Source organism: Pseudophryne corroboree, chromosome 10 (genome assembly GCF_028390025.1).
Source record: "Pseudophryne corroboree isolate aPseCor3 chromosome 10, aPseCor3.hap2, whole genome shotgun sequence".
NCBI classification, from domain to species: Eukaryota; Metazoa; Chordata; class Amphibia; order Anura; family Myobatrachidae; genus Pseudophryne; species Pseudophryne corroboree.
This window is the reverse complement of record NC_086453.1, coordinates 225,108,011-225,134,787: the sequence shown is the minus strand read 5'-3', so window position 1 is coordinate 225,134,787 and position 26,777 is coordinate 225,108,011. Positions and strand designations below refer to the sequence as shown.

General features: G+C 45.3%; 1 protein-coding gene across 10 annotated transcripts in view; it reads right to left on the bottom strand.

Moving 5' to 3' along the window:
- The window catches only part of RERE (arginine-glutamic acid dipeptide repeats), a 719,262-nt gene that overhangs the window by 249,763 nt on the left and 442,722 nt on the right, over positions 1-26,777 (bottom strand). For all 10 annotated transcript variants that reach the window (XM_063943111.1, XM_063943110.1, XM_063943109.1 and 7 more), the window contains 2 exons: positions 10,127-10,232; positions 8,895-8,991 (listed from right to left, as the gene is read on the bottom strand). In XM_063943111.1, coding sequence (XP_063799181.1) covers positions 8,895-8,991; positions 10,127-10,232 — 203 coding nt within the window. The remainder of the gene's footprint in view (positions 1-8,894; positions 8,992-10,126; positions 10,233-26,777) is intronic.

Sequence of the window (26,777 nt, the reverse complement as noted above, 5' to 3'; positions counted from 1 at the left end):
CCGAGACGCCTCGGGCAGCCGCCCAAGAAGAACCCACCTTCCTAGTGGAATGGGCCTTAACCGAATTTGGTACCGGCAATCCAGCCGTAGAATGAGCCTGCTGAATCGTATTACAGATCCAGCGAGCAATAGTCTGCTTCGAAGCAGGTGCGCCTATCTTATTAGCAGCATACAGGACAAACAGAGCCTCTGTTTTCATAATTCTAGCCGTCCTGGCTACATAAATCTTTAAGGCACTGACTACGTCCAGGGATCTGGAATCCTCCAGGTCACTTGTAGCCACAGGCACCACAATAGGTTGATTCATATGGAATGAAGAAACCACTTTAGGCAAAAATTGCGGACGTGTCCTCAATTCAGCTCGATCCACATGAAAAATCAAGTAGGGGCTCTTGTGTGACAAAGTCGCCATTTCTGACACTCGCCTTGCTGATGCTAAGGCCAACAACATGACCACCTTCCAAGTAAGAAATTTCAACTCAACCTTGTTAAGCGGTTCAAACTAGTGTGATTTTAGGAACTGCAACACCACGTTCAGGTCCCATGGTGCCACAAAAAGGGGGCTGGATGTGCAGCACTCCCTTTACAAACGTCTGGACTTCTGGAAGAGAAGCAAATTCCTTCTGAAAGAAAATCGAGAGGGACGAAATCTGTACCTTAACAGAGCCTAATTTCAGGCCCATATCCACTCCTGTCTGTAGGAAGTGGAGAAAACGACCCAGATGAAAATCTTCCGTAGGTGCATTCTTGGTCTCACACCAAGACACATACTTTCGCCAGATACGGTGATAATGTTTTACCGTCACCTCCTTCCTAGTCTTTATTAAAGTAGGGATGACCTCTTCCGGAATCCCCTTTTTCGCTAGGATTCGGCGTTCAACCGCCATGCCGTCAAACGTAACCGCTGTAAGTCTTGAAATACACAGGGCCCCTGTTGCAACAGGTCTTCCCTCAGAGGAAGAGGCCAGGGATCTCCTGTGAGCATCTCTTGTAGATCCGAGTACCAGGCCCTTCGAGGCCAGTCTGGGACAACGAGTATCGTCTGTACTCTTCTTCGCCTTATGATCCTCAACACCTTTGTGATGAGAGGAATAGGAGGAAACACGTAGACCGATTTGAACACCCACGGTGTTACCAGAGCGTCTACTGCTACTGCATGAGGGTCCCGAGACCTGGCACAATACCTCCGAAGCTTCTTGTTGAGGCGTGACGCCATCATGTCTATTTGAGGAGTTCCCCAAAGACGCGTTACGTCTGCAAAGACTTCTTGATGAAGTCCCCACTCTCCTGGATGGAGATCGTGTCTGCTGAGGAAGTCTGCTTCCCAGTTGTCCACTCCCGGAATGAAGACAGCCGACAGAGCGCTTACGTGATTTTCCGCCCAGCGAAGAATCCTGGTGGCTTCCGCCATCGCGACTCTGCTTCTTGTCCCGCCTTGGCGGTTCACATGAGCCACTGCTGTGACATTGTCTGATTGAATCAGAACCGGTAGGTTTCGAAGAAGACTCTCCGCTTGTCGAAGGCCGTTGTAAATGGCCCTGAGTTCCAACACATTGATGTGTAGACAGGACTCCTGGTCTGACCACAGTCCCTGAAAATGTCTTCCTTGTGTGACTGCTCCCCATCCTCGGAGGCTCGCGTCCGTGGTAACCAGGATCCAATCCTGAATTCCGAACCTGCGACCCTCCAGCAGGTGAGCACTTTGCAACCACCACAGGAGAGACACCCTGGCCCCTGGGGACAGAGTTATTTTCCGATGTAAGTGCAGATGGGACCCGGACCACTTGTCCAGAAAGTCCCATTGAAAAGTCCTTGCATGGAACCTACCGAAGGGAATGGCCTCGTAGGCCACCACCATTTTTCCCAGAACTCGAGTGCATTGGTGAACTGACACCCTTTTCGTTTTTAGCAGGTCTCTGACCATGTTCTGGATGTCCTGGGCTTTTTCCAGTGGGAGAAAGACCTTCATTTGTTCCGTATCCAGTATCATACCTAGGAACGTTAGCCGAGTTGTCGGAATCAACTGTGACTTCGGTAGATTTAGAATCCAACCGTGTTGCTGGAGCACTCTCAGAGAGAGCGCCACACTGCTCAGCAATTTCTCTCTGGATCTCGCTTTTATTATGAGATCGTCCAAGTATGGGATAATTGTGACTCCATGCTTGCGCAGGACCACCATCATTTCCGCCATTATCTTGGTGAAAATCCTCGGGGCCGTGGAAAGCCCAAACGGCAACGTCTGAAATTGGTAATGACAATCCTGTACAGCGAATCTCAGGTATTCCTGATGGGGGGAATATATGGGGACATGAAGGTACGCATCCTTTATGTCCAGAGACACCATAAACTCCCCCTCCTCCATATTGGCTATTATCGCTCTGAGTGATTCCATTTTGAATTTGAATCTTTTTATGTACAGGTTTAGGGACTTCAGATTCAAAATAGGTCTGACCGAACCGTCCGGTTTCGGGACCACAAATAGGGTTGAGTAGTAACCTCTTCCCTGCTGGTTCAGGGGAACCCTGATTATTACTTGCTGTAGACACAGCGTTTGAATTGCAACTAAGACTACATCCTGTTCCGATGTGGAAGCTGGTAGGGCCGATTTGAAAAATCGGCGCGGGGGCACCTCCTCGGATTCCAGTTTGTAACCCTGGAAACTATTTCCAACACCCAAGGATTCAGGCCTGAGCTGACCCAGGCCTGGCTGAAAAGTCGAAGACGTGCCCCCACCGATGCGGACTCCCTCAGGGGAGCCCCAGCGTCATGCTATGGGCTTTGGAGTAGCCGGGGAGGACTTTTGTTCCTGGGCACCTGCCGAAGCAGGTGCTCTTTTGCCTCTGCCCTTACCTCTGGCGAGGAAGGAGGATCCCCGACCTCTTCTGGACTTGTGCGACCGAAAGGACTGCATCTGATAGGGTGGTACTTTCTTTTGCTGTTGGGGAATAAATGGTAAAAAGCTTGATTTACCTGCTGTAGCTGTGGAAACCAGGTCCGTCAGCCCATCCCCAAACAATACATCTCCCTTATAGGGTAGAACTTCCATATGTTTTTTGGAATCTGCATCACCCGTCCATTGGCGAGTCCATAAGTATCTTCTCGCAGAGATAGACATGGCATTGGCCCTAGAAGCCAGAAAACCAATGTCCCTTTGAGCATCCCTCATAAATAAGACTGCGTCTTTAATATGGGCTAGAATTAAGAATATAGTATCCTTATCCATCTTATCAAAATCAGCTGTCAGCTCATCTGTCCAAGCTGAAATCGCGCTACACACCCATGCCGATGCAATTGTCGGTCTAAGGACTGCTCCAGTATGAGAATAAATACACTTTAAGGTAGTCTCTTGCCTGCGATCTGCAGGGTCCCTAAGGGCAGCTGTATCAGGAGACGATAGCGCCACTTTCTTGGACAAGCGCGTCAGGGCCTTGTCCACAGTGGGAGGTGATTCCCAACGCTCCCTGTCCTGTTTAGGGAAGGGGTATGCCATATAAATTCTTTTGGGTATCTGCGGTCTCTTTTCCGGAGTCTCCCAAGCTTTTTCAAAGAAATCATTTAGTTCATGAGATGTGGGAAAATTTATAATCTGTTTCTTTCCCTTAAACATGTGCACCCTTGTGTCGGGGACCGAGGGTTCATCCGCAATATGCAATACATCCCTTATTGCCACAATCATACACTGAATGCTTTTTGTCACCCTAGGGTGCAATTTCACTTCGTCATAGTCGACACTGGAATCAGAGTCCGTGTCGGTAGTAGTGTTTTGTGTTATGGGACGCTTTTGAGACCCCGACGGGCCCTGTGAGTCGGTCCAATCCAAGGATTGACCCCCTGATGTCCCCCCTAATTCAGCCTTATCAAGCCTCTTATGTAAGGATGCCACACTTGCATTCAACATATGCCACATGTCCATCCATTCCTGAGTCGGCACAACCGACAGGGACACACCACTCATTTGCTCCACCTCCTCCTTGGAAAAGCCTTCCGCTTCAGACATGTCGACACCACGTACCGACACCCCACCAACACAGGGATTAACCTATAAGGGGACAAAACCCCAACCAGGCCCTTAGGAGAGACAGAGAGAGAGTATGCCAGCACACACCCAGCGCTTAATAACACTGGAAAAATATGACCAGATAGCGCATATATATATATATATATATATATATATATATATATATATATATATATATAATATGACCAGATTCCCACTCACTGCGCTCAAAATACCCCCCTCCTCTTTTTTCCAGCCTGAATGTTCAGCAGGGGAGAGACCAGAGAGCCAGCATTTTCCTCATGCAGCTTCTGTGGAGAAAATGGCGCTGGTTAGTGCTGGGGATCAAGCTCCGCCCACCCGACGGCGGGCTTCAGTCCCGGTGATTTTTTTTTATAGAAAATGGCGGGGGATCGTAGAATTACTGCCCAGCAGCCTAATCTACCTGGTCAGTGCCAAATGTGAGGTTTATTGCTGCCCAGGGTGCCCCACCCTGCGCCCTGCACCCTTCAGTGCTGCTCTGTGTGTGTGAATGGGAGCAATGGCCTTACCTCATGAAGATCTGATGTCTTCTGCCGCCTATGATGTCTTCTGCCTTCTCATACTCACCCGGCTTCTATCTTTGGCATCTGTGAGGAGGACGGCGGCGCGGCTCCGGGACGAACCCCAGGTGAGACCTGTGTTCCGACTCCCTCTGGAGCTAATGGTGTCCAGTAGCCTTAGAAACAGAGCCCAAACGTTAAGCCAGCCCTGCTTCTCTCCCCTCAGTCCCACGATGCAGGGAGCCTGTTGCCAACAGGACTCCCCGAAAATAAATAACCTAACAAAATTATTTTTCAAAAGAAAACTCTGGAGAGCTCTCTGCAGTGCACCCATTCTCCTCTGGGCACAAGATCTAACTGAGGTCTGGAGGAGGGGCATAGAGGGAGGAGCCAGTGCACACCCATAGTAAAAGTTCTTTTTAGGTGCCCTATCTCCTGCGGAGCCCGTCTATACCCCATGGTCCTTACGGAGTCCCCAGCATCCTCTAGGACGTAAGAGGAAAAAATATTATTAAGTGAAATGAACTGGGAAGGCCAAAAATCCTACAGCATAAGTAAATAAATAGATATTGGTGCGATAACACAAGTTAATAGTAGTCTGCTTAGCAAGTGAACTCTAAAGTACCCTAACCACAGTTGTAACAAAGTTTCAGAATGTTGATAAAGTATCACAATGTAATTATCTAGTTGCCACTTGTAACAGGTGAAAGCAATCGTCTAAACCAACTGCATGTTCAATGTTAGGAACTTGAATCTGTGATATATTCTAGCACCAGTGATCAAGTAATAATGTGTAATAAATACGGTCATTTCCAAGATAGTGTATAGTACAGGTTGAGTATCCCTTATCCAAAATGCTTGGGACCAGAGGTATTTTGGATATTGGATTTTTCCGTATTTTGGAATAATTGCATACCATAATGAGATATCATGGTGACGGGACCTAAATCTAAGCACAGAATGCATTTATGTTACATATACACCTTATACACACAGCCTGAAGGTCATTTAATACAATATTTTTAATAACTTTGAGTATTAAACAAAGTTTGTGTACATTGAGCCATCAGAAAACAAAGGTTTCACTATCTCAGTCTCACTTAAAAAAGTCCGCATTTCGGAATATTCTGTATTTCGGAATATTTGGATATGGGATACTCAACCTGTATCACTATATTCTAGTAATGGTAGGTAAAAAACTGGCAGTACACTGCAACCAGGATCAAACCCTTTATAATAGTCTGTATCACTGTTCCATGGCTCCAGAAAATAAATTAGACAGTATGTAAAGACATGTCTTCCACAAATCACAATTAGCCATAACACTACCATACCTGTCCTCTCTATAAAGTCGCATAGGACTTTGTATTATCGATTGTATTAGATTATATTATCCATATGTATGTTGTTATACATCAGCATGCTTCTGAAGGACGACGTTTGGTCCAAAAGAGCTTAAGCAAGGGACATTCTCTTAGGATACTGGCACCACTGGACCTTGGAGAAACTGCATTTCAATCGTGGAATACCTAAGTATCCGGGACTTGAGGGACTACTTTTACCAAAAACTATCTGGTATTTTACAGACCTTTGGATCCTATGGGGGTATTCAATTGTTATCGAAACTGCAGTCTTGTCGGAAAGACGTCAGTTTCCAACTTTTTTAGGTAGGAAATAGTTCCGACCTATTCAACGGGGCTGCTTTTTCCCCGACAAGTCGGCAATTCCGACTTGTCGGAAATCACGTGGATCAGCCGCGGATCCAAGTGTTTTGTCGGAATCCGTGGTCAAATCCAACAAGTTTTGGTTCGGTTCCGACAAATTCAATCTGGCTTTAAAAAAAGTTGGGTTGGCACTGTCAGGAACGGCCAAATCCTGTCGGATTAAATACAGAGATATTGGATCCTTTACGTTGGAAAGGATCTGACATCTATGGAATACACCACTATGTGGTGAACATCTATTGTGATATATGCTGTATATATTTTTATCTATGTGAGTGCATTTCATTAAATGTGTTTTAAAAAACAAAAAGTTATTGTACCATATTGTTGCATTATTCAAGTTTTCAGCCTAAAAAGATATTCTTAGACCAATCCAGTTAACCAATTTGAGGAAACCTTGGTGGTTGATATTCTCAAATCCATGCGAGTGGAACCAATAAAATACACTTATCCAAAGTGTCCTGACAGAATTGCACTATGTCTCTATTTCTTTTAAGTTGCAGTACTTTAAAGGAGGTTTTTTCCTACAAAAGATTGATTCAGACCTATTAACTGAACAGATTATACATTTGTGTAAGATATACAACTAGGTGATTCATCGAGCCCTACGGGCGCTCTACACAGTCGTAAGGGGCTACGCCCCCTTAACCCCTGCACGTCCGTTGTGCGTGAAATCTTTGTACTTTATGCAACAGACTACGCTCCCTGAATGCCCTTAGGCCGTTCTATATTTGTATTATATGGAGTATTACCTACAATCATAATTGTGTTAGTGGTTAAATATTGCATGGCCAAAGGGCGTGCGATGGCATGAATAGTGGCCACATGCCACGATGAATCACCTAGTGTAGTACAGTCCCTGGTTTGTGATGCAGAAGGGCAGTCCATGCTACAGGCCCGGCCAGTGTTATAAAATGAGTTAGTAGTGTATGCATGATAAAGTCCCAGATTAGTAGCAGCAATGCACTGTAGAGAATACACCCTAGTCCTGTGCAGTATAATGTATCATGTATAGTTGCACAATGCAGAACCTGATCCGTAGAGAAGGGGCTGTCCGTTGGCAGTGGGACCCACCCGGGGTTGCCCTGTACCCTGTGGGCATGCATGCAGCAGGGTAGTGTCTGGTAGTGTTTATGTAATGCCTTATACACCTGGGCTGCCGGCTGGCACAATACTGTGTGTGACACCCTGTTAACAACTGCGCCCCATTGACTGTACCACAGCAGTACAAAGACTATGCAATAACATGTTTGCTATCTAAGAGTACCTGAAGCGATGATATTGTCCCCACTACACCATAGCCCCAGCAGCCACCACGCTGTACGTACAGCAGCAGCCGGTGGAGCACACTGGAAAAACCGCCCCTGTGACGTCACCGCTGCCCCCAGCAGCACCCGGCAACCACCACACTGTGTGTACAGCAGCAGCCGCCAGAGAACAGCGGAAGACCCGACCCTGTGATGTCACGGGCCGCCGCTGTCAAGCCATTGGCTGCGGCCGGCGTCCATCCGTTGCTGCTTCCGTGCTGTGTGTTCCACCGGGACCTGGGCCAAGTATCGGTGGCACGGTGCAGCGCCGCTGACGCCCTCCGCATGCCACACCCAGCAGCCACTGTCATCTTCCTCAGGGACGGGATGGGGAGCCGCGCTGTAACCCGCAGGAAAGGAGCTGTCAGTAGCGTGTATTATGGCTGCAGCCTGTGTATGTGGCCCAGTGGCCGTCTAACCTGTGGAAGAGGGAGGGGGGGGGAGCCGCACTGTAACCCCCCCACTTATGGAGCTGTCACCACCGCAGCATATGGCTGCAGCCTGTGTATCTGCGTGTATCTGGCCCAGGGCTAGTAATGACGTGGACCTGTGGGGGGGGGGGGGGTTCACAGTTAAATGTGATTCAGAAGGGCAGACCCTGCTAGAGCCCCACCCAGTGTTATACACTGAATCACTGAATCAGAGATCTGGGCAAATATATAAGAGATATCAACCAATACCTATTTTTCTATATATGCTGCAGGATGTTATGTCCTTCCCTGTTCAACTCAAGAATTACGTGTTAATATTTTATTACAAAATTAATTATTAAGTTGCACTAGAAGTAATTTACTTTATTTTCCTGGTTTATGACCTTTCTGGGGTCAGCTTTCCCACTACTAGGTGAGCAGCAATCAGATACAGTTGCACATTCCTAGGAGCGCCTGTTAATTCTCTTTTTTTGGATCTATGACAGTGGCTGGGGCAAAAGGCCATAAGGACAAAACAAAGCTCTCTCAGATGGGATGTAGTTATGTAACTGACTGTCACATAACCTTCCCCTACATCCCGCTCCCTCACAATCCCGACACCCACAGAGTAGGAACAGAACCCGTAGCGACCATAGGGGCTGCTGCACTCGCCACCACCCGCCGGTATTCCGCTGCCGGGATCCCGGCATCGGTATGCTGACTGCCGGTCACGCATACCACACCCCTCTCAGATAACTCCTCCACACCTTAACATGGCTTATGTGAAACAGCTTAGTTCTGTAGATGCAGGGTTTTCCTTAAGACTTCCAGGTTTTCTAAAGATGCTCACACCAAAAGAATGAAGGTTATACTTATTACAACACCATGGAAATATAAAACCGGTAGACACTTACCTGAGAGCAGCTGCATGGTAAGTGTCCACGTAATCAGAGATGAAGAGCTCTCTATTCCGGATCAAAGGGTCGCTGATAACCAGCTCCCGGCCAGAATCTAAGGAATACAAAATGGCCAGAGGGTGCAGTTAGCCAGTCAGATAATAAAAACATTCAGCAGTAAACTGAAGGTCAGTAATTCCAGTTGTGCAGCAAAGTATTGCAAATGTAAGACAAGAAATGTACCTTATAAGTAATAAACGCATTTACAAATATTACAAGTTTAAAACAAAAATAAAACCTTTAGAAGTATTTAAAGAATACCAGAATACAATACTTATTACAGGTTGTCAAGTCTAATAGGCCCTACACACAGCGCGAACCGCCGCCGAGCTGCCAGACGGTGGATACGGGCGACCCGGAGGCGGTGGGAGGGGGGGATGGGGCAGTGACGGCCCCGTCACCCGGCTCCATAGCAGTGCAGGCAAATACGGACGAGATCTTCCATATTGGCCTGCATGCACAAGCGACGGGGCACCAGCGATGAACGAGCGCGGGGCCGCGCATCGTTCATCGCTGGTGCCTCCACACTGAAAGATATGAACGGTATCTCGTTCATCAATGAGCAAGATCGTTCATATCTTTCAGTTTTATCGCCCAGTGTGGAGGGCGCATAAGTAATTCCTTTTAATTCTTTAATTTAGCAAAAGGATCCATTACAAATCTCATGAAATGAACCATGTAACTAATTTACTAAACATGCACAGGAATAAAAGGAAATTACAATAAAGCTCCACTGATGAGTCAACTCTGCAACTATAACCTATATCTTATTTGAAACTGTTTGCTACATATACCCTTGAGTATACAGTATATAGCACTTATCTGTACTGCAGTGCATCATCTTCAGGGAGCTAGATGTACAGAGCAGCTCTCATTGCTGCATCATCTTGCAGAACTAATCGGCTTTCAAGGAAGCAGCAGGAGAAACATTTTCTGCCGCTTCAAAACTGACCGCGCTCTGTTTGAGATACGACGGAGGTGGCCGGCCATAGACCGAATATGGCTGACTCAGGAAGGATGACAGGAGGGTAAGTGCTATAGATACTCTACCAGAGATCATATATAGCAAACATCTACAGGTATTAGGTTTTACATTTGTTAAACAGAACCAGAGGTTGAATTTCATACATTTAACCATTCAAAAAACTTTCTTTTAGATGAAATCTCTATTATTCAGACATTGGACTCACCATTTTCATTGTGCCGATCTTGTACCAAGTGCTGGTATACAGAATCCGGGACCTCTGACTGGCGGTAGTACCACTTAACATTCATCAGAAGATGGTCTCGCTTACTCTGATAAAAGGGAAATAAAACAGCAGTTAGACAAGTTTATGCCAAAATGGCTAATTTGCAAAACTAGACATTTGAACCCATCAGAACATTTCCTAACACAACATGGTGTGAAATTGATTGTTCCATCTTCAATGATTTTAAACCAACATTGACATAATGGCCCAGTTGCAGATCAATAGTAGGCACACTATAGAGGTGTCCGGCTGCAGAGTCAGACAGATCCCATACAGTTTAGGGGGGAATTCAATTTGTAGCGCTGAGTCATAGAATCCAGATTAAATACCCAAAGCAATTCCATTAACAGCATCACGTCTGGCTCTTAAGTCAGCAGATGCCGTTTAATAATAATAATAATAATAAATATATATATATATATATATATATATATATATATATATATATATATATATACATACATACATACATACACACACATATACATACACACATATACACACACATATATACATACAAAAAGAAAACCACAGCACTCACCAACCCAGAAGCAGGGCACATCAATGTACTTACCACTCATAGGGTGGGGTGCAGGTAACAGCACTCGCTACCCCAGAAGCGGGGTACACAACTGCACTTACCATTCATAGGGTAGGGTGCATTTAGCCCATGACCACATCACTCAAATACATACAAACAGAGAACCCAGCACTCACCCAAGTAAGCTCACTTATCCTTAACACTTCAATAAATAAATGATGGGGGTTTAGTTAGTGGATTGGTCAATGCATGGAAGCCTGCAAACCGCTCGCCAAGGTACCCCACCTTCATGTAGGTCTTACAGTATCAGAGTTTTAAAACCGGACTACTTCACTGCTGTTGCACATATCATCTGCCTGCTAGATTTAATGTGCACCTGCCACACACTTTATGGCTTTTAAAAGGTACACTAGTCATCTTACACTTGCTAATAGATTGCTAAGTAACAGCTGAGACAGGATCAGGATAATAGAGTCCACATAGGAGTGCATGAGAAAGCTAGTGGCCACGGTTAATAAGAGTTAACCATAGATTAACCCCGTCATATACACAAAAAGAAAACCACAGCACTAAACAGCCCAGAAAATAAATAAATATATATATATATATATATATATATATATATATATATATATATATATATATATTTATTTATTTATCTGTGAGCCGGGTAAACATGGGTCTTGTAAACTACAGTAAACAGATGTTTTATACCATATTAGTAAGTATTAGCAGTGTTTGACAATTCTGCTCCCTTTTCAAGCTTTAAATGTCACCGATATTTAGTATGGTCTGAAACTCTTATTTAGTGTACAAGGCCCACATGCGTCCCGGCTCACTAGTATTGTACATTACTCCCCTTTTGTGGATATAGAGATGTGCGTTAACCATCGGGTTAGCATACATCTTCGATGGGAGGACTGCACATACGCAGGATGTGTCCTACGCATGTGCAGCCCTCCATCTACGATTCCACTATCTCCCAGCCAAGGCTCGACTGACCAGCTACAGCGTTTGGGCAGTGGAGAGAGGTACTCCTGGCCAGCATTTCTGGAAACGGGGGCATGACGTCCCAGTTTTCTGGAAGGGACGAAGCTAAGTCTGCGAGACTGCACGTATATTTCCTGGCTTTACAAGCAGCCAGAAACTGGTCAACCATCGCAGATGGTCAGGATGGTTATCCGAGGCAGTGTCTACGGACGCTGCACTGTGATCGCAAAAGCAATGCAGGAGGTGTCTATTTCATATCCACACCTTCTGCTGCATTTGCATTTTGGTGGACGGAATTGCAAAGTCACTTGTGTGCAGCTCTGCAATTCCATCCATCTATGTGTTCTGTTGACCAACCAAGTAGTGATTCAGTAAAACACATCTCCTGAAGCGTTGGACAGATCTCGCTCCCTAGCACAAGGAAAAAGCTAGAGGAAAGCTTTTACTCACAGGTGCACTACCTGTGTGTGATCGCTCTGGAGTGTGAAAGATGAAAGGATTGTGATTTCCAGTGGGTGGGGCTTTTGACACTGACTAGCAGCCAAACGATAGCTAGGGCCTGGTGGGGCATAGCTAGTGTCAGGAAGCAATCTCATGTATACAAATGTGTGGTTATAACATTTATGATGAGAAAAGAAGCCATCTAAGAAACCCATGTTAGGCTGTCATTTATTTGTAAGCAGATTCTTACAACCGTTAGGAGGGCATTATAGCACACACACACAATATTAATATGACGATGGTAATATCAACAACACTCAAACATAATAATTTTATTTGTGTAGAGCTTTTTCCAACAGGACTCAACACACGGCTACAATGTGGAAATGGAAGATAATGTGGAAAAAATAATGTAAGTTGCAAAGGTGCATTTGTGAAGTGGAGGTAACAAGTTGAGTAATTATGGATGTAAAAGGATAATTAAGGAGATGGGTAATAGCTGAAGAATTTCCCTGTTAAAATCACAGCAAATTTAAGCGAGTCTATGAGAAATGAGTGATGTGCACAACATTTCACTGCAGAGCAACGACCAGCAGCAGTATAGAAGCAGCTGGTCATAGTCTGAGCTATAGAACGCTTATCAACGGGTGCAAGCAAGGATTTTACTTAGAGAATTTAGGGCCTTTTCTCTCTTAAGCAGATAAACATAGGCCTGGCCTCATTGTAATAAAAAAAAAAACATTTGAGAGAACAATTACATAGACATAGACCAATGCTACCCGCCGAGCTCTTTAAACAAACTCCCTTTGTTAGAACAGTCTTTGTCTCATTGAAACTCTTTACAGGTCTGTAGCACAAAGTCATACTGAACAGCCAAAGCGTTTCCCCCGTATTCCAAATACTGCAGGAAGTTTAACATGGCCTAAAGGGAAATTAACATTCTTCTACAGTGAGGCAAACCACAGTGTTTATTTTTATTTCTCCTATGCAATCCCTAAAAAATTTTTTTACAAGCAGTAAGCCTGCACGAACATTTAATCCCCCATAACGCATAGTTGTGGTTTTCAAGAGGTGAAAGAGGGAGGAAAGGGGGCTGAATGTGGAAAATTATCAGCAATGCTTTTCATTAAACAAAATTGCAGACCATGTGCAATTTCTTAGATGACCAGCTGGTGGCAGCATTGGGCCAGATACAGCATAGTAATACTCTGATGAATAGAAAGGACCTCGTTTGACTTGATTAAAGTGGGGGAGGATAACAAAATTCATAAACCTATCAGTATTTGTCAAAGATATATCTATATCTATATATATATATATCTAGCTATATATCTATCTATATATATATATATATATATCTATATATCTATATCTATATCTATATATATATATATACATACACACACACACATATATATTTTTTATTTTACTTTTTGTCTGAGCATATCTCCCACCCGTACCTCTTTAGCAGTGTCCCCCAAAAACCTGTTCTCAATTTACTTCCAAATAGTCTTTCTAATCTGTGAACTGTATATATAAAATCAGCTTTGTTGTAATATTAGCATCCATCTTAAAGCGGATGCAGATTAAACTGCTAATGATCTCTGTGACCGATAAGAAGAACCTATAACAGGGCACATATAAAGGCCTAAGAAAATAAATAAATAAATAACATATACCGTGTTTGTGAAATGCTAGCAATTCTGAGTAATAACCAGGAGACAGCGGGGAACCATGTAGGGCAGAACCCAATCAGAGACTTTGGTGTTCTAATCACTGACTGGAATGAGATAAATGACCCGCGCTGAAGACTTCTCATTAGACAGCTCAGTGCTGGGCCTCAGGCACTTTGCACTGTGCTGTAACTTTTTATTCAATACACAACAGAAACTATGATGTGAAATGTTTCAGGTAGTAACAGGCTGAGCAGGAGCCAGGTTTTGTGGTGCTGTAATGAAGTGAAGGGATCGTGTCCATCCTGCAATATACAGTATGTCTAATTGCCAGCTCATTACATGTTAAAGTGCCTCTATAACTTCATGGATAATTCTGCATACTGTACATATGTTATTTTCATATGTATCAGTTGTGTGTAGAATCATCACCTGTTTTTTTCCATGTCCCTAAACATACAAGTATGCACAGAATACATTGTCACATTGTGGAACAGGTATTCAGTGCTTTCAATCCCTTACTATTTTCTCTGAAGTATATGTTTTTTAATGGGTGGAAAAAAAACAAAAAACAGCCCTGCAGCATTTATGTGACACCAGCGAAATTCTGACAGTAATGAATCGTATGGTTAGACCTCTGGGCAGACACTGACATGTGTGATGGCCTATCAGGAAATTAAGTGCTGGCTTAACATTAGCTACTAGCACTGGCTGCAGGGGAGCTGGGCAACCATCAATCCAATACAATCACATAGTACACCATAGTCAGGCTCCTGCTATGTCATTATTGTCTGGGACACCACATACATGGATAGTATAAAACAAGGGTGTTCAGCTGGGGGCCCAGAGGCCTTGCACACCCTTTGCTTTGGTAAAATACAGCGACTGCAGTCTTTGTATGTATGGTTTTGCATATCATACATAAACTAGAATAAAATCTGACTCCCTTATTGAACTAAAACGTTTACTGGATTTTTATTATATGCTTCAACGTATTTAATGTTGATGTCACATGCCCATATATTTCAGTTGCAATCTGGAGATTTCAGTCCTATTTTTCATAACATTTTAAGTACCTTCCTGCCAAAGGCCTAAACTGTTTTGTGTGTTATGGGTCAGAGTGTGCACACCTACAGGATATATACCATCACTCGGCATGACATGGTCCATAAAATAAGAATTTACTTACCGATAATTCTATTTCTCGGAGTCCGTAGTGGATGCTGGGGTTCCTGAAAGGACCATGGGGAATAGCGGCTCCGCAGGAGACAGGGCACAAAAAGTAAAGCTTTAGGATCAGGTGGTGTGCACTGGCTCCTCCCCCTATGACCCTCCTCCAAGCCTCAGTTAGGATACTGTGCCCGGACGAGCGTACACAATAAGGAAGGATTTTGAATCCCGGGTAAGACTCATACCAGCCACACCAATCACACTGTACAACCTGTGATCTGAACCCAGTTAACAGTATGATAACAGCGGAGCCTCTGAAAAGATGGCTCACAACAATAATAACCCGATTTTTGTAACTATGTACAAGTATTGCAGATAATCCGCACTTGGGATGGGCGCCCAGCATCCACTACGGACTCCGAGAAATAGAATTATCGGTAAGTAAATTCTTATTTTCTCTATCGTCCTAGTGGATGCTGGGGTTCCTGAAAGGACCATGGGGATTATACCAAAGCTCCCAAACGGGCGGGAGAGTGCGGATGACTCTGCAGCACCGAATGAGAGAACTCCAGGTCCTCCTTAGCCAGGGTATCAAATTTGTAGGATTTTACAAACGTGTTTGCCCCTGACTAAGTAGCCGCTCGGCAAAGTTGTAAAGCCGAGACCCCTTGGGCAGCCGCCCAAGATGAGCCCACCTTCCTTGTGGAATGGGCATTTACATATTTTGGCTGTGGCAGGCCTGCCACAGAATGTGCAAGCTGAATTGTATTACACATCCAACTAGCAATAGTCTGCTTAGAAGCAAGAGCACCCAGTTTGTTGGGTGCATACAGGATAACAGCAAGTCAGTTTTCCTGACTCCAGCCGTCCTGGAACCTATATTTTCAGGGCCCTGACAACATCTAGCAACTTGGAGTCCTCCAAGTCCTTAGTAGGCGCAAGGCACCACAATAAGCTGGTTCAGGTGAAACACTGACACCACCTTAGGGAGAGAACTGGGGACGAGTCCGCAGCTCTGCCCTGTCCGAATGGACAAACAGATATGGGCTTTTTTGAGAAAAAAACCACCAATTTGACACTCGCCTGGCCCAGGCCAGGGCCAAGAGCATGGTCACTTTTCATGTGAGATGCTTCAAATCCACAGATTTGACTGGTTTTAAACCAATGTGATTTGAGGAATCCCAGAACTACGTTGAGATCCCACAGTGCCACTGGAGGCACAAAAGGGGGTTGTATATGCAATACTCCCTTGACAAACTTCTGGACTTCAGGAACTGAAGCCAATTCTTTCTGGAAGAAAATCGACAGGGCCGAAATTTGAACCTTAATGGACCCCAATTTGAGGCCCATAGACACTCCTGTTTGCAGGAAATGCAGGAATCGACCGAGTTGAAATTTCTTCGTGGGGCCTTCCTGGCCTCACACCACGCAACATATTTTCGCCCCATGTGGTGATAATGTTGTGCGGTCACCTCCTTCCTGGCTTTGACCAGGGTAGGAATGACCTCTTCCGGAATGCCTTTTTCCCTTAGGATCCGGCGTTCCACCGCCATGCCGTCAAACGCAGCTGCGGTAAGTCTTGGAACAGACATGGTACTTGCTGAAGCAAGTCCCTTCTTAGCGGCAGAGGCCATAAGTCCTCTGTGAGCATCTCTTGAAGTTCCGGGTACCAAGTCCTTCTTGGCCAATCCGGAGCCATGAGTATAGTTCTTACTCCTCTACGTCTTATAATTCTCAGTACCTTAGGTATGAGAAGCAGAGGAGGGAACACATACACCGACTGGTACACCCACGGTGTTACCAGAACGTCCACAGCTATTGCCTGAGGGTCTCTTGACCTGGCGCAATACGTGTCCCGTTTTTTGTTCAGACGGGACGCCATCATGTCCACCTTTGGTATTTCCCAACGGTTCACAATCATGTGGAAAAACTTCCCGATGAAGTTTCCACTCTCCCGGGTGGAGGTCGTGCCTGCTGAGGAAGTCTGCTTCCCAGTTTCCATTCCCGGAATGAAACACTGCTGACAGTGCTATCACATGATTTTCCGCCCAGCGAAAAGTCCTTGCAGTTTTTGCCATTGCCCTCCTGCTTCTTGTGCCGCCCTGTCTGTTTACGTGGGCGACTGCCGTGATGTTTTTCCCACTGGATCAATACCGGCTGACCTTGAAGCAGAGGTCTTGCTAAGCTTAGAGCATTATAAAATTACCCTTAGCTTCAGTATATTTATGTGGAGAAAAATCTCCAGACTTGATCACACTCCCTGGAAATTTTTTCCTTGTGTGACTGCTCCCCAGCCTCTCGGGCTGGCCTCCGTGGTCACCAGCATCCAATCCTGAATGCCGAATCTGCGGCCCTCTAGAAGATGAGCACTCTGTAACCACCACAGGAGAGACACCCTTGTCCTTGGATATAGGGTTATCCGCTGATGCATCTGAAGATGCGATCCGGACCATTTGTCCAGCAGATCCCACTGAAAAGTTCTTGCGTGAAATCTGCCGAATGGAATTGCTTCGTAGGAAGCCTCTTTTCCTGGTTTTAGGAGGTTCCTGACTAGCTCGGATAACTCCCTGGCTTTCTCTTCCGGGAGAAACACCTTTTTCTGGACTGTGTCCAGAATCATCCCTAGGCACAGCAGACGTGTCGTCGGGAACAGCTGCGATTTTGGAATATTTAGAATCCACCCGTGCTGTTGTAGCAGTATCCGAGATAGTGCTACTCCGACCTCCAACTGTTCCCTGGACTTTGCCCTTATCAGGAGATCGTCCAAGTAAGGGATAATTAAGACGCCTTTTCTTTGAAGAAGAATCATCATTTCGGCCATTACCTTGGTAAAGACCCGGGGTGCCGTGGACAATCCAAACGGCAGCGTCTGAAACTGATAGTGACAGTTCTGTACCACGAACCTGAAGTACCCTTAGTGAGAAGGGCAAATTTGGGACATGGAGGTAAGCATCCCTGATGTCCCGGGACACTATATAGTCCCCTTCTTCCTGGTTCGTTATCACTGCTCTGAGTGACTCCATCTTGATTTGAACCTTTGTAAGTGTTCAAATTTTTTAAGATTTAGAATAGGTCTCACCTAGCCTTCTGGCTTCAGTACCACAATATAGTGTGGAATAATACCCCTTTCCTTGTTGTAGGAGGGGTAATTTGATTATCACCTGCTGGGAATACAGCTTGTGAATTGTTTCCCATACTGCCTCCTTGTCGGAGGGAGACCTTGGTAAAGCAGACTTCAGGAGCCTGCGAGGGGGAAACGTCTCGACATTCCAATCTGTACCCCTGGGATACTACTTGTAGGATCCAGGGGTCCTGTACGGTCCCAGCGTCATGCTGAGAGCTTGGCAGAAGCGGTGGAAGGCTTCTGTTCCTGGGAATGGGCTGCCTGCTGCAGTCTTCTTCCCTTTCCTCTATCCCTGGGCAGATATGACTCTTATAGGGACGAAAGGACTGAGGCTGAAAAGACGGTGTCTTTTTCTGCAGAGATGTGACTTAGGGTAAAAACGGTGGATTTTCCAGCAGTTGCCGTGGCCACCAGGTCCGATGGACCGACCCCAAATAACTCCTCTTCCTTTATACGGCAATACACCTTTGTGCCGTTTGGAATCTGCATCACCTGACCACTGTCGTGTCCATAAACATCTTGTGGCAGATATGGACATCGCACTTACTCTTGATGCCAGAGTGCAAATATCCCTCTGTGCATCTCGTATATATAGAAATGCATCCTTTAAATGCTTTATAGTCAATAAAATACTGTCCCTGTCAAGGGTATCAATATTTTTAGTCAGGGAATCCGACCAAGCCACCCCAGCTCTGCACATCCAGGCTGAGGCGATCGCTGGTCGCAGTATAACACCAGTATGTGTGTATATACTTTTTATGATATTTTCCAGCCTCCTGTCAGCTGGCTCCTTGAGGACGGCCCTATCTATAGACGGTACCGCCACTTGTTTTGATAAGCGTGTGAGCGCCTTATCCACCCTAAGGGGTGTTTCCCAACGCGCCCTAACTTCTGGCGGGAAAGGGTATACCGCCAATAATTTTCTATCGGGGGGAACCCACGCATCATCACACACTTCCTTTAATTTATCTGATTCAGGAAAAACTACAGGTAGTTTTTTCACATCCCACATAATACCCTCTTTTGTGGTACTTGTAGTATCAGAAATATGTAACACCTCCTTCATTGCCCTTAACATGTAACGTGTGGCCCTAAAGGGAAATACGTTTGTTTCTTCACCGTCGACACTGAAATCAGTGTCCGTGTCTGTGTCTGTCGACCGACTGAGGTAAAAGGACGTTTTAACGCCCCTGACGGTGTTTGAGACGCCTGGACAGGTACTAATTTGTTTGCCAGCCGTCTCATGTCGCCAACCGACCTTGCAGCGTGTTGACATTATCACGTAATTCCATAAATAAGCCATCCATTCCGGTGTCGACTCCCTAGAGAGTGACATCACCATTACAGGCAATTTTCTCCGCCTCCTCACCAACATCGTCCTCATACATGTCGACACACACGTACCGACATATAGCACACACACACAGGGAATGCTCTGATAGAGGACAGGACCCCACTAGCCCCTTGGGGAGACAGAGGGAGAGTTTGCCAGCACACACCAAAGCGCTATATTTTACAGGGATAGCCTTATAATAAGTGCTCCCTTATAGCTGCTTTTATAAAATCACAATTTCGCCAAATTTTGCCCCCCCTCTCTTGATTTAACCCTGTTTCTGTAGTGCAGTGCAGGGGAGAGCCTGGGAGCCTTCCTGACCAGCGGAACTGTGTGAGGAAATGGCGCTGTGTGCTGAGGAGATAGGCCCCGCCCCTTTTTCGGCGGGCTCGTCTCCCGCTCTTTAACGGATTCTGGCAGGGGTTTAATATCTCCATATAGCCCCCGGAGGCTATATGTGAGGTATTTTATGCCAAAAAAATAGGTTTACATTGCTTCCCAGGGCGCCCCCCCCCAGCGCCCTGCACCCTCAGTGACTGCCGTGTGAAGTGTGCTGAGAGCAATGGCGCACAGCTGCAGTGCTGTGCGCTACCTTAAGAAGACTGAGGAGTCTTCTGCCGCCGATTCTGGACCTTCTTCTCTTTTCAGCATCTGCAAGGGGGCCGGCGGCGAGGCTCCGGTGACCATCCAGGCTGTAACTGTGATCGTCCCTCTGGAGCTAATGTCCAGTAGCCAAAGAAGCCAATCCATCCTGCACGCAGGTGAGTTCACTTCTTCTCCCCTAAGTCCCTCGATGCAGTGATCCTGTTGCCAGCAGGACTCACTGTAAAATAAAAAACCTAAGCTAAACTTTTCTAAGCAGCTCTTTAGGAGAGCCACCTAGATTGCACCCTTCTCGGCCGGGCACAAAAACCTAACTGAGGCTTGGAGGAGGGTCATAGGGGGAGGAGCCAGTGCACACCACCTGATCCTAAAGCTTTACTTTTTGTGCCCTGTCTCCTGCGGAGCCGCTATTCCCCATGGTCCTTTCAGGAACCCCAGCATCCACTAGGACGATAGAGAAATTGCTTTCACACATAGGGGGAGATGCAACAGTTTTCGGCATATATTTCTCCCATCTAAATGGCAAAGTATAGATGTCCAAACAATTGTCAGGATTCAATAGCTCATGCATGTCGTGCATGTTGCTCTCAGACAGCAGGGTTTAGCAGTGTAAAACGACATAACAAGTCCTGCATTAAGCCTCCAAACTTCCATCTGGACACCCAAAGTGGCTACTTAGCGCAAATTTCTTCTTGCACCTCATGAGAAGAAATATCACCCCTGTGGCTACTGGACATCTAAATGGAGCAACAATTTAATTGCTCCGTTTTGTGCTCCCTAGTGGTAGCCTTGAGTTAAAAAAAAAAAAACTGAACCGACCCCATAGTGTTCATTCTAGTACCCTTCAAAATCCGTGCAGTTCCTCTTTCCTGCTTGGGGTGTCACATTCTGCTTTTGTGCTTCTAGCACGGTCTGGTCTGTGTCCCAGTACGGAGATACAGACCCAACTGTGCTAGAAGCACCACAGCAGAGAGCGACACCCAGTAAGTATAGAGGAACTTCACGGGTTTTGAAAGGTGCAGGGTGCTAGAATGAACACTAACATACAGGGTATCTAGAATGATCACTGACATCAGAAGCTTTTATCAGTGCTTCTTACATTCAAGATACACTAACAGGTCTATTTAAGTAACCTGTTGTCAAAAGCATGGATCGCGTTAAAACCTGGACACGTATTAGTGTGTCTTGAAGCAGAGGGGCAGATGTACTAAGCCTGGAGAAGTGATAAAGCAGTGATAAGTGGAAGATGATAATGCATCAGCCAATTAGCTCCTGTTAATTTACATATTGGAGCTGACTGGCTGGTGTGTTATTACCTTGCACTTATCACTGGTTTATCACTTCTCCAGGCTTAATACATCGGCCCCGTTTGATAAACACTGGCTTATATGATTGCGTACCCTGAGTAATAAGACCTGTCCAAAAGATATGGCAATGTTTACAAGCAGACCAATATTAGTTTACCAAATCAATGGTCAATTTGGGGGAATGCACTATTATTAAATACAGTATCCCGACATTAAATGGCCCAGCATTCTATAGGAAAGAGACATGGATAAACCAATAGGATGCCTCCACTTTCTGTAAGTGACAAGCAAACAATAATATGCTGCAAAAACAGCATAATTTTCTGGCACTGCGACCATACCAGGCGTAAGGCAAGCATAAGAACACAAGGTGGCAGCACTGATCTGTACTTCAGCTTCATGTAACTACTGTATCACATGCTGGCAGCAGACAAGATTTCAGACTAATAGTGTAGAGATCTGCGGACAGATCACCAGCACTGCTCTGCCACAGGTGGGGAGGAGAGGAGCAGGGTATGCATGTAAGGGATAGCTTGACAACAAACAGGATGATTTTATTAAGAAGACCTAACTAGACATTACATCACTGCAGTAGTCAGCAAGGGTAGGTTTGTTATCACAGAGCAGAAGATGGAGAAATGCTCATTACACTACAGATTTCCTATCAGGCTTCAATTTTCTAAAGATCAGACCCAGGTGTCTATTTTATAAGTCACCAATACATCTGAGGCACCGGTGGAATGCCTCCATTAAACATATGGCATTCCTCTTAATCTCCTGTACCTTCACTCTGCTCTCAGAACCTCATACTGTATGCATAATAGGACTAGTTGTCCCCTAGAGAGGCATACCCACAGAACGCTGTAACACATTCAGAGCACAAGAAAATACTGTTGTGTTCCGATGAAAATGAGAAGCACAGAGTGCCACATATACTGCACAGTACGTTGGTATCCTAAAGGCATACTCACACGTGGGAGGCGATGCAATTATTTAATTGGCATCTACCCAGCCTGTTGCGATCCGAAATGTCCAAAAAATGGGTGACTTTTTCGAGGAGCGGGCAGCACTTTAGTATAGGTACGCCATTTTTTACGTGGCTAAATCTGGCACTTCTGGGCACCATCAGCATGATAAAACAATGGGCACCCAAACAATTGCATACCACCCCATCTAAAGTGATGGGGAAATGCAATTATGGGCGCCCATTAAACAACTGAATCACCCCGATGAAATGTAATGCATGTTTTAAATGCATTTTCCATGTTTTACACTTACAATACAAAACAACCTACTGTATTGGGACAGAGGGTGTACTGCATTCTAATATTTTAAAGACAACAATAACATTTTAGAAAGTAATTGAAAATAATTCAGTGTCACCTAGTTATATACCGTAGAAGGTGCAAGCCATCTCTGAAGCTTGAGCGGTGTACCAGGATTCTAAACCTACACTACTTTGTATCTATGTTACCTCTGGGGCCTATTTATTTATTTCACTTTTTTCAGGTTTGCCTTTTTAGCACTTTTCACCTCACCTTTTTGTCTTTTTTTGTGAGTGTGCGATGTTTGTGGGGGCTTGGGCAAGACTCTTATTGGCAGCCCTCTCCCCTAGTCTTCTGAGGCTCTCTCCTTTTGGGGAGAGCCGAACAATCCATTCCCAAGGGAGAAGCTTCAGCAAACTCTTGGGAGAAAGGGGCAACCTAGAACCGTGAGGCGGAGGGAAGCCTAAAATCCCTAAGGGGGCTTTTGACTTCAAGGGTCGGGGAATCGAGGGGTCCCTCTGAGATTTGGCATGGGGGAACCTGACAATTCTCTTTACCCTCCTTTGGCCTTCTGGCTCTGAGGGTATGGGGAGTAGCAGGGCCCTTTTCCTTTTGAGAGGGTCCAAAGATCCATGCGACCCAGCATGATTTTTGCACTGCACTGGGTGTTTGAAACACACACTTCGGGCTTCCAAATAAAAAAAAATACCTGTACGATGAACACAGAAAGAAACCTGTAGTAAGAGACACCTTGTAAAGTACATTATTTGTGCACCTCCACATTATCTATTTATACCAATAGGAATCCGTGATCTTTATTTTGAGATGTTTTTATAGGCATAGGCCCAGATTTATCAAGTCTTGGAGAGTGATAAATAGCATGGTGAAAAACCACCAGCCAATCAGCTCTTAAGTGTCATATAGCCTGTAACATGGCAGTTAGGAGCTCATTGGTTAATACAGTATCACCATGCAATGTATCACTCTCCAATGTTAAATAAATATGGGTCTTAATCAATTGGCACCTAGCAGAGTTAATGTATTGATAAGGGAAAAAAACATACCCATGAATAGGCCTGTGCCACTACCAACTATTTTACATTATTTTATTGCGTCAGGTTACAAACTACGAAAACAGTCATGGATTGCTTTGCCAATGTACAGATGATGAAATGTGTAGAGATGAAATGTGTTCCACAATATGATACATGGCGAATACATTTCTCACATTGAGCAGACAAGTGTACGCCCAGGCTGATGTAGTCATGTAATAACACTTGGGCCAACCATAGCAGGATCCAGGCAGTCAGCATACCGAAGCCGGGATCTCGGCCGCCAGAATGCCGTCAGGGGGGTGAGCGCAATGAAGCCCCTTGCGGGTTGCTGTGCTCGCCACAGGTTATATTTCCACTCTATGGCTGTAATGGACGCCCACGAGTGGGAATAGCCAGTTAGCCAGGATTCCGGCTGTAGGCATTGTCAGTGGTCGGGATCCCGACTGCCGGTAATGTAACCGCATACAGACAAGTGTATACATAGGCTCATGCAGTCATCTAATGTCTGGTACATCCACAGCCAAGCGTACGCACTGATGAAATCAAGTAATAATGTCTGATACAACGTATACACCAGTTGAAGTAGTCATGTAATGTCTGATACAACTGTAGATAAGTGTAAGCACAGGCTGATGCGATCATCTAATGTCTGGTATGCTCAGACAATTGTAAACACATACTGATGCCACAGTTGTTATAATTGTCTGGTACATCTATAACAACCGTATATACAGGATGATGCAGTCATCTAATGTCTGGTACAGTTATACGGGGAACCAAATTCTACTGAAAGTGCTGCTGTCAGCATACTGGCCAGCTACATAGTACAGACCTCACGAGCTCCCACACCTATCTATGGGGCGTGAGGGAAAACTTGTAGGCAGAACATGATTTACAGGAAAGGCACACTGCATCCATGTCAGAGTGAAATCCCCCAAAGAGCAGTGTATACACCGCCAGATGCACATGCAGTAGTCTAATGTCTGGGTTTACTGCTGGTTGATAAAGTAAATAAATAAAAAATAGGCACATTAAAGCAGATTAGATTTTGATCACATCAGGCAATAACTTGGGGTAGAAACATGCCCAGCTTTAAGGCCATTGTGTCTAAAATGAGCATTGAATTGGCAGCATATGGGAACCATTACACATCCTGTAGATGGTAAGCTTATGTGCAGGGCTCACTTCTCTCTCTCTGGGGGAAATTCAATTCTCATTGCGGGTATGAAGCTAATCAGTTGCTTGTGCTGGATACTAGCAACTAGCAGATCTCTGCTTGCACCCTCCCAGGGCTAGTCGCAGTGTTACCGCAAGCTGTAACAGCACCGTGTCTGGCGCTTATCCCAGGAGATGCAGTTTACGGTGACTAAGCCCTGGCCATTATCACTTAACCCAAGCGTGATGCAGTCAATAGAAAAGCTCTGGGAACTAACCGAAGAGCCACACCCCCGTGATGAGAATTGGATTCACCACATTGGTTAAAACTTCTTGTTACCAATTGTAAAGCGCAACAGAATAAGCTGGCATGACATGTTAATAAATTCTGACCTCATCCCATATATCATGTTTCCAGTTTTCATGATGAAGCAAAAGATAAGATGACAAAGCCAAATACTGTTACTGAGCTACATGTAGTAAAATATAATCCTCAAAACCTGCCCTGTTTAAATTCCAGAGACCAAGGCCAAAAATTATTAACAGCAATGTCACTTAATAGCTTGGCTTCTACTATCTACAGGCAGTTTCATTGTACCTTATGAAACTGTGCAGAAAAGTGCTGTAACGGACACGTTGGTGAAATATTCTCAGCAACAGAGGTTTGTCCTTCTAAAACAAAAATAAGGAACCAAGCAGAAACCTCTGCTGACATAAGAGGTCTGAGTGATTTTGTCCTGAATTAACTCCTGAGTTGCTAGCGGCTATCCGTGTTCTAAAAGTAATTATCCATCTAGCTCATCAAGAGGCAAAGCTCAGATTTATTACTAGCCAGCCACCCGAGTGTAAGCGAGAACAGAACAAAGATACGTGTCATGACAAGAAAATGAATTGAAGTGTTTGCCGTGTTTTTCCCACAGCTCCTATAATGTAGTAGTGAGCAATAAAAGCCTTCCAGGGAGACTGCTGGCTAATTTCCATTTGAAGATAGCGATATCCTTCAACGCTGATCCCTACATACACTTAGTCTGCCCAATGCCCGAGTTTTATTGGGCATTAATGAGCAGGTCCCAGATCCTGTTCCATGCCCTGCCGAATAATCACATGCTGCAGAGGTCACATTGCTCCGGGGACGCCTCACTGAGAACAGGTTTATGTTACTAACAGGCAGGGAGATGCTATCGAAACAAAAACAGGGACAGCAGCTGCTAAGGTCACCTACCTGGTGCGTAGAGCAAGTCATCATGGGAGATGTAGTTCAGGGGATACTAAAGTGCCGAAAGGATTCATTTCTCTGGATTACTGTGCCACCTGCCTACATGTACCATCAAATTACTAAGGAGCATGAACTACAAGTGCGTGGTTTTATGCTTTTTCATTTATTAATCAGCCATTTTTATTGAAAGTTTTCAATAACACAAGAAACCATTAAGAAACATAAAAAGGGGTAGGGTAGGGGATCCCGGCGTGAAGCATCCCTACACCAAGATCCCGGCCGCAGAATGCCGGCAGGGGGGAAGCACAACAAAGCCCCTCGCTGCACTCGCCATAGGTTCTATTCCCACGCTATGGATGTCATGGACACCCACAAGTGGGAATAGTCCATGTGGGTCAGCATCGTGTCTGGCAGCATTCAGAATGTTCGGGTTTCAGTCATCGGCATGCTGACCACCGGGATCCCGATCAGCGGTAACATAAACTGCATCCCTATTAATTGCAGAGTAGAACAGAGTATCCCCAGGCTGTATACAGAGATCAGTAGATGAGGCAGATATAGTATAAGACGGGGTGGCCAGACTTTTGGAGTCGGTGATCTACTTTGAAAGCTGAAAAGCTTTTGCGATCTACCTAGGAGGGATAAAAAAAATAGGGGCGTGGCATAACAAAAAGGGGCATTGCCTTGCTGCACAGGGAGTAATGATTGCCTCGCCCGA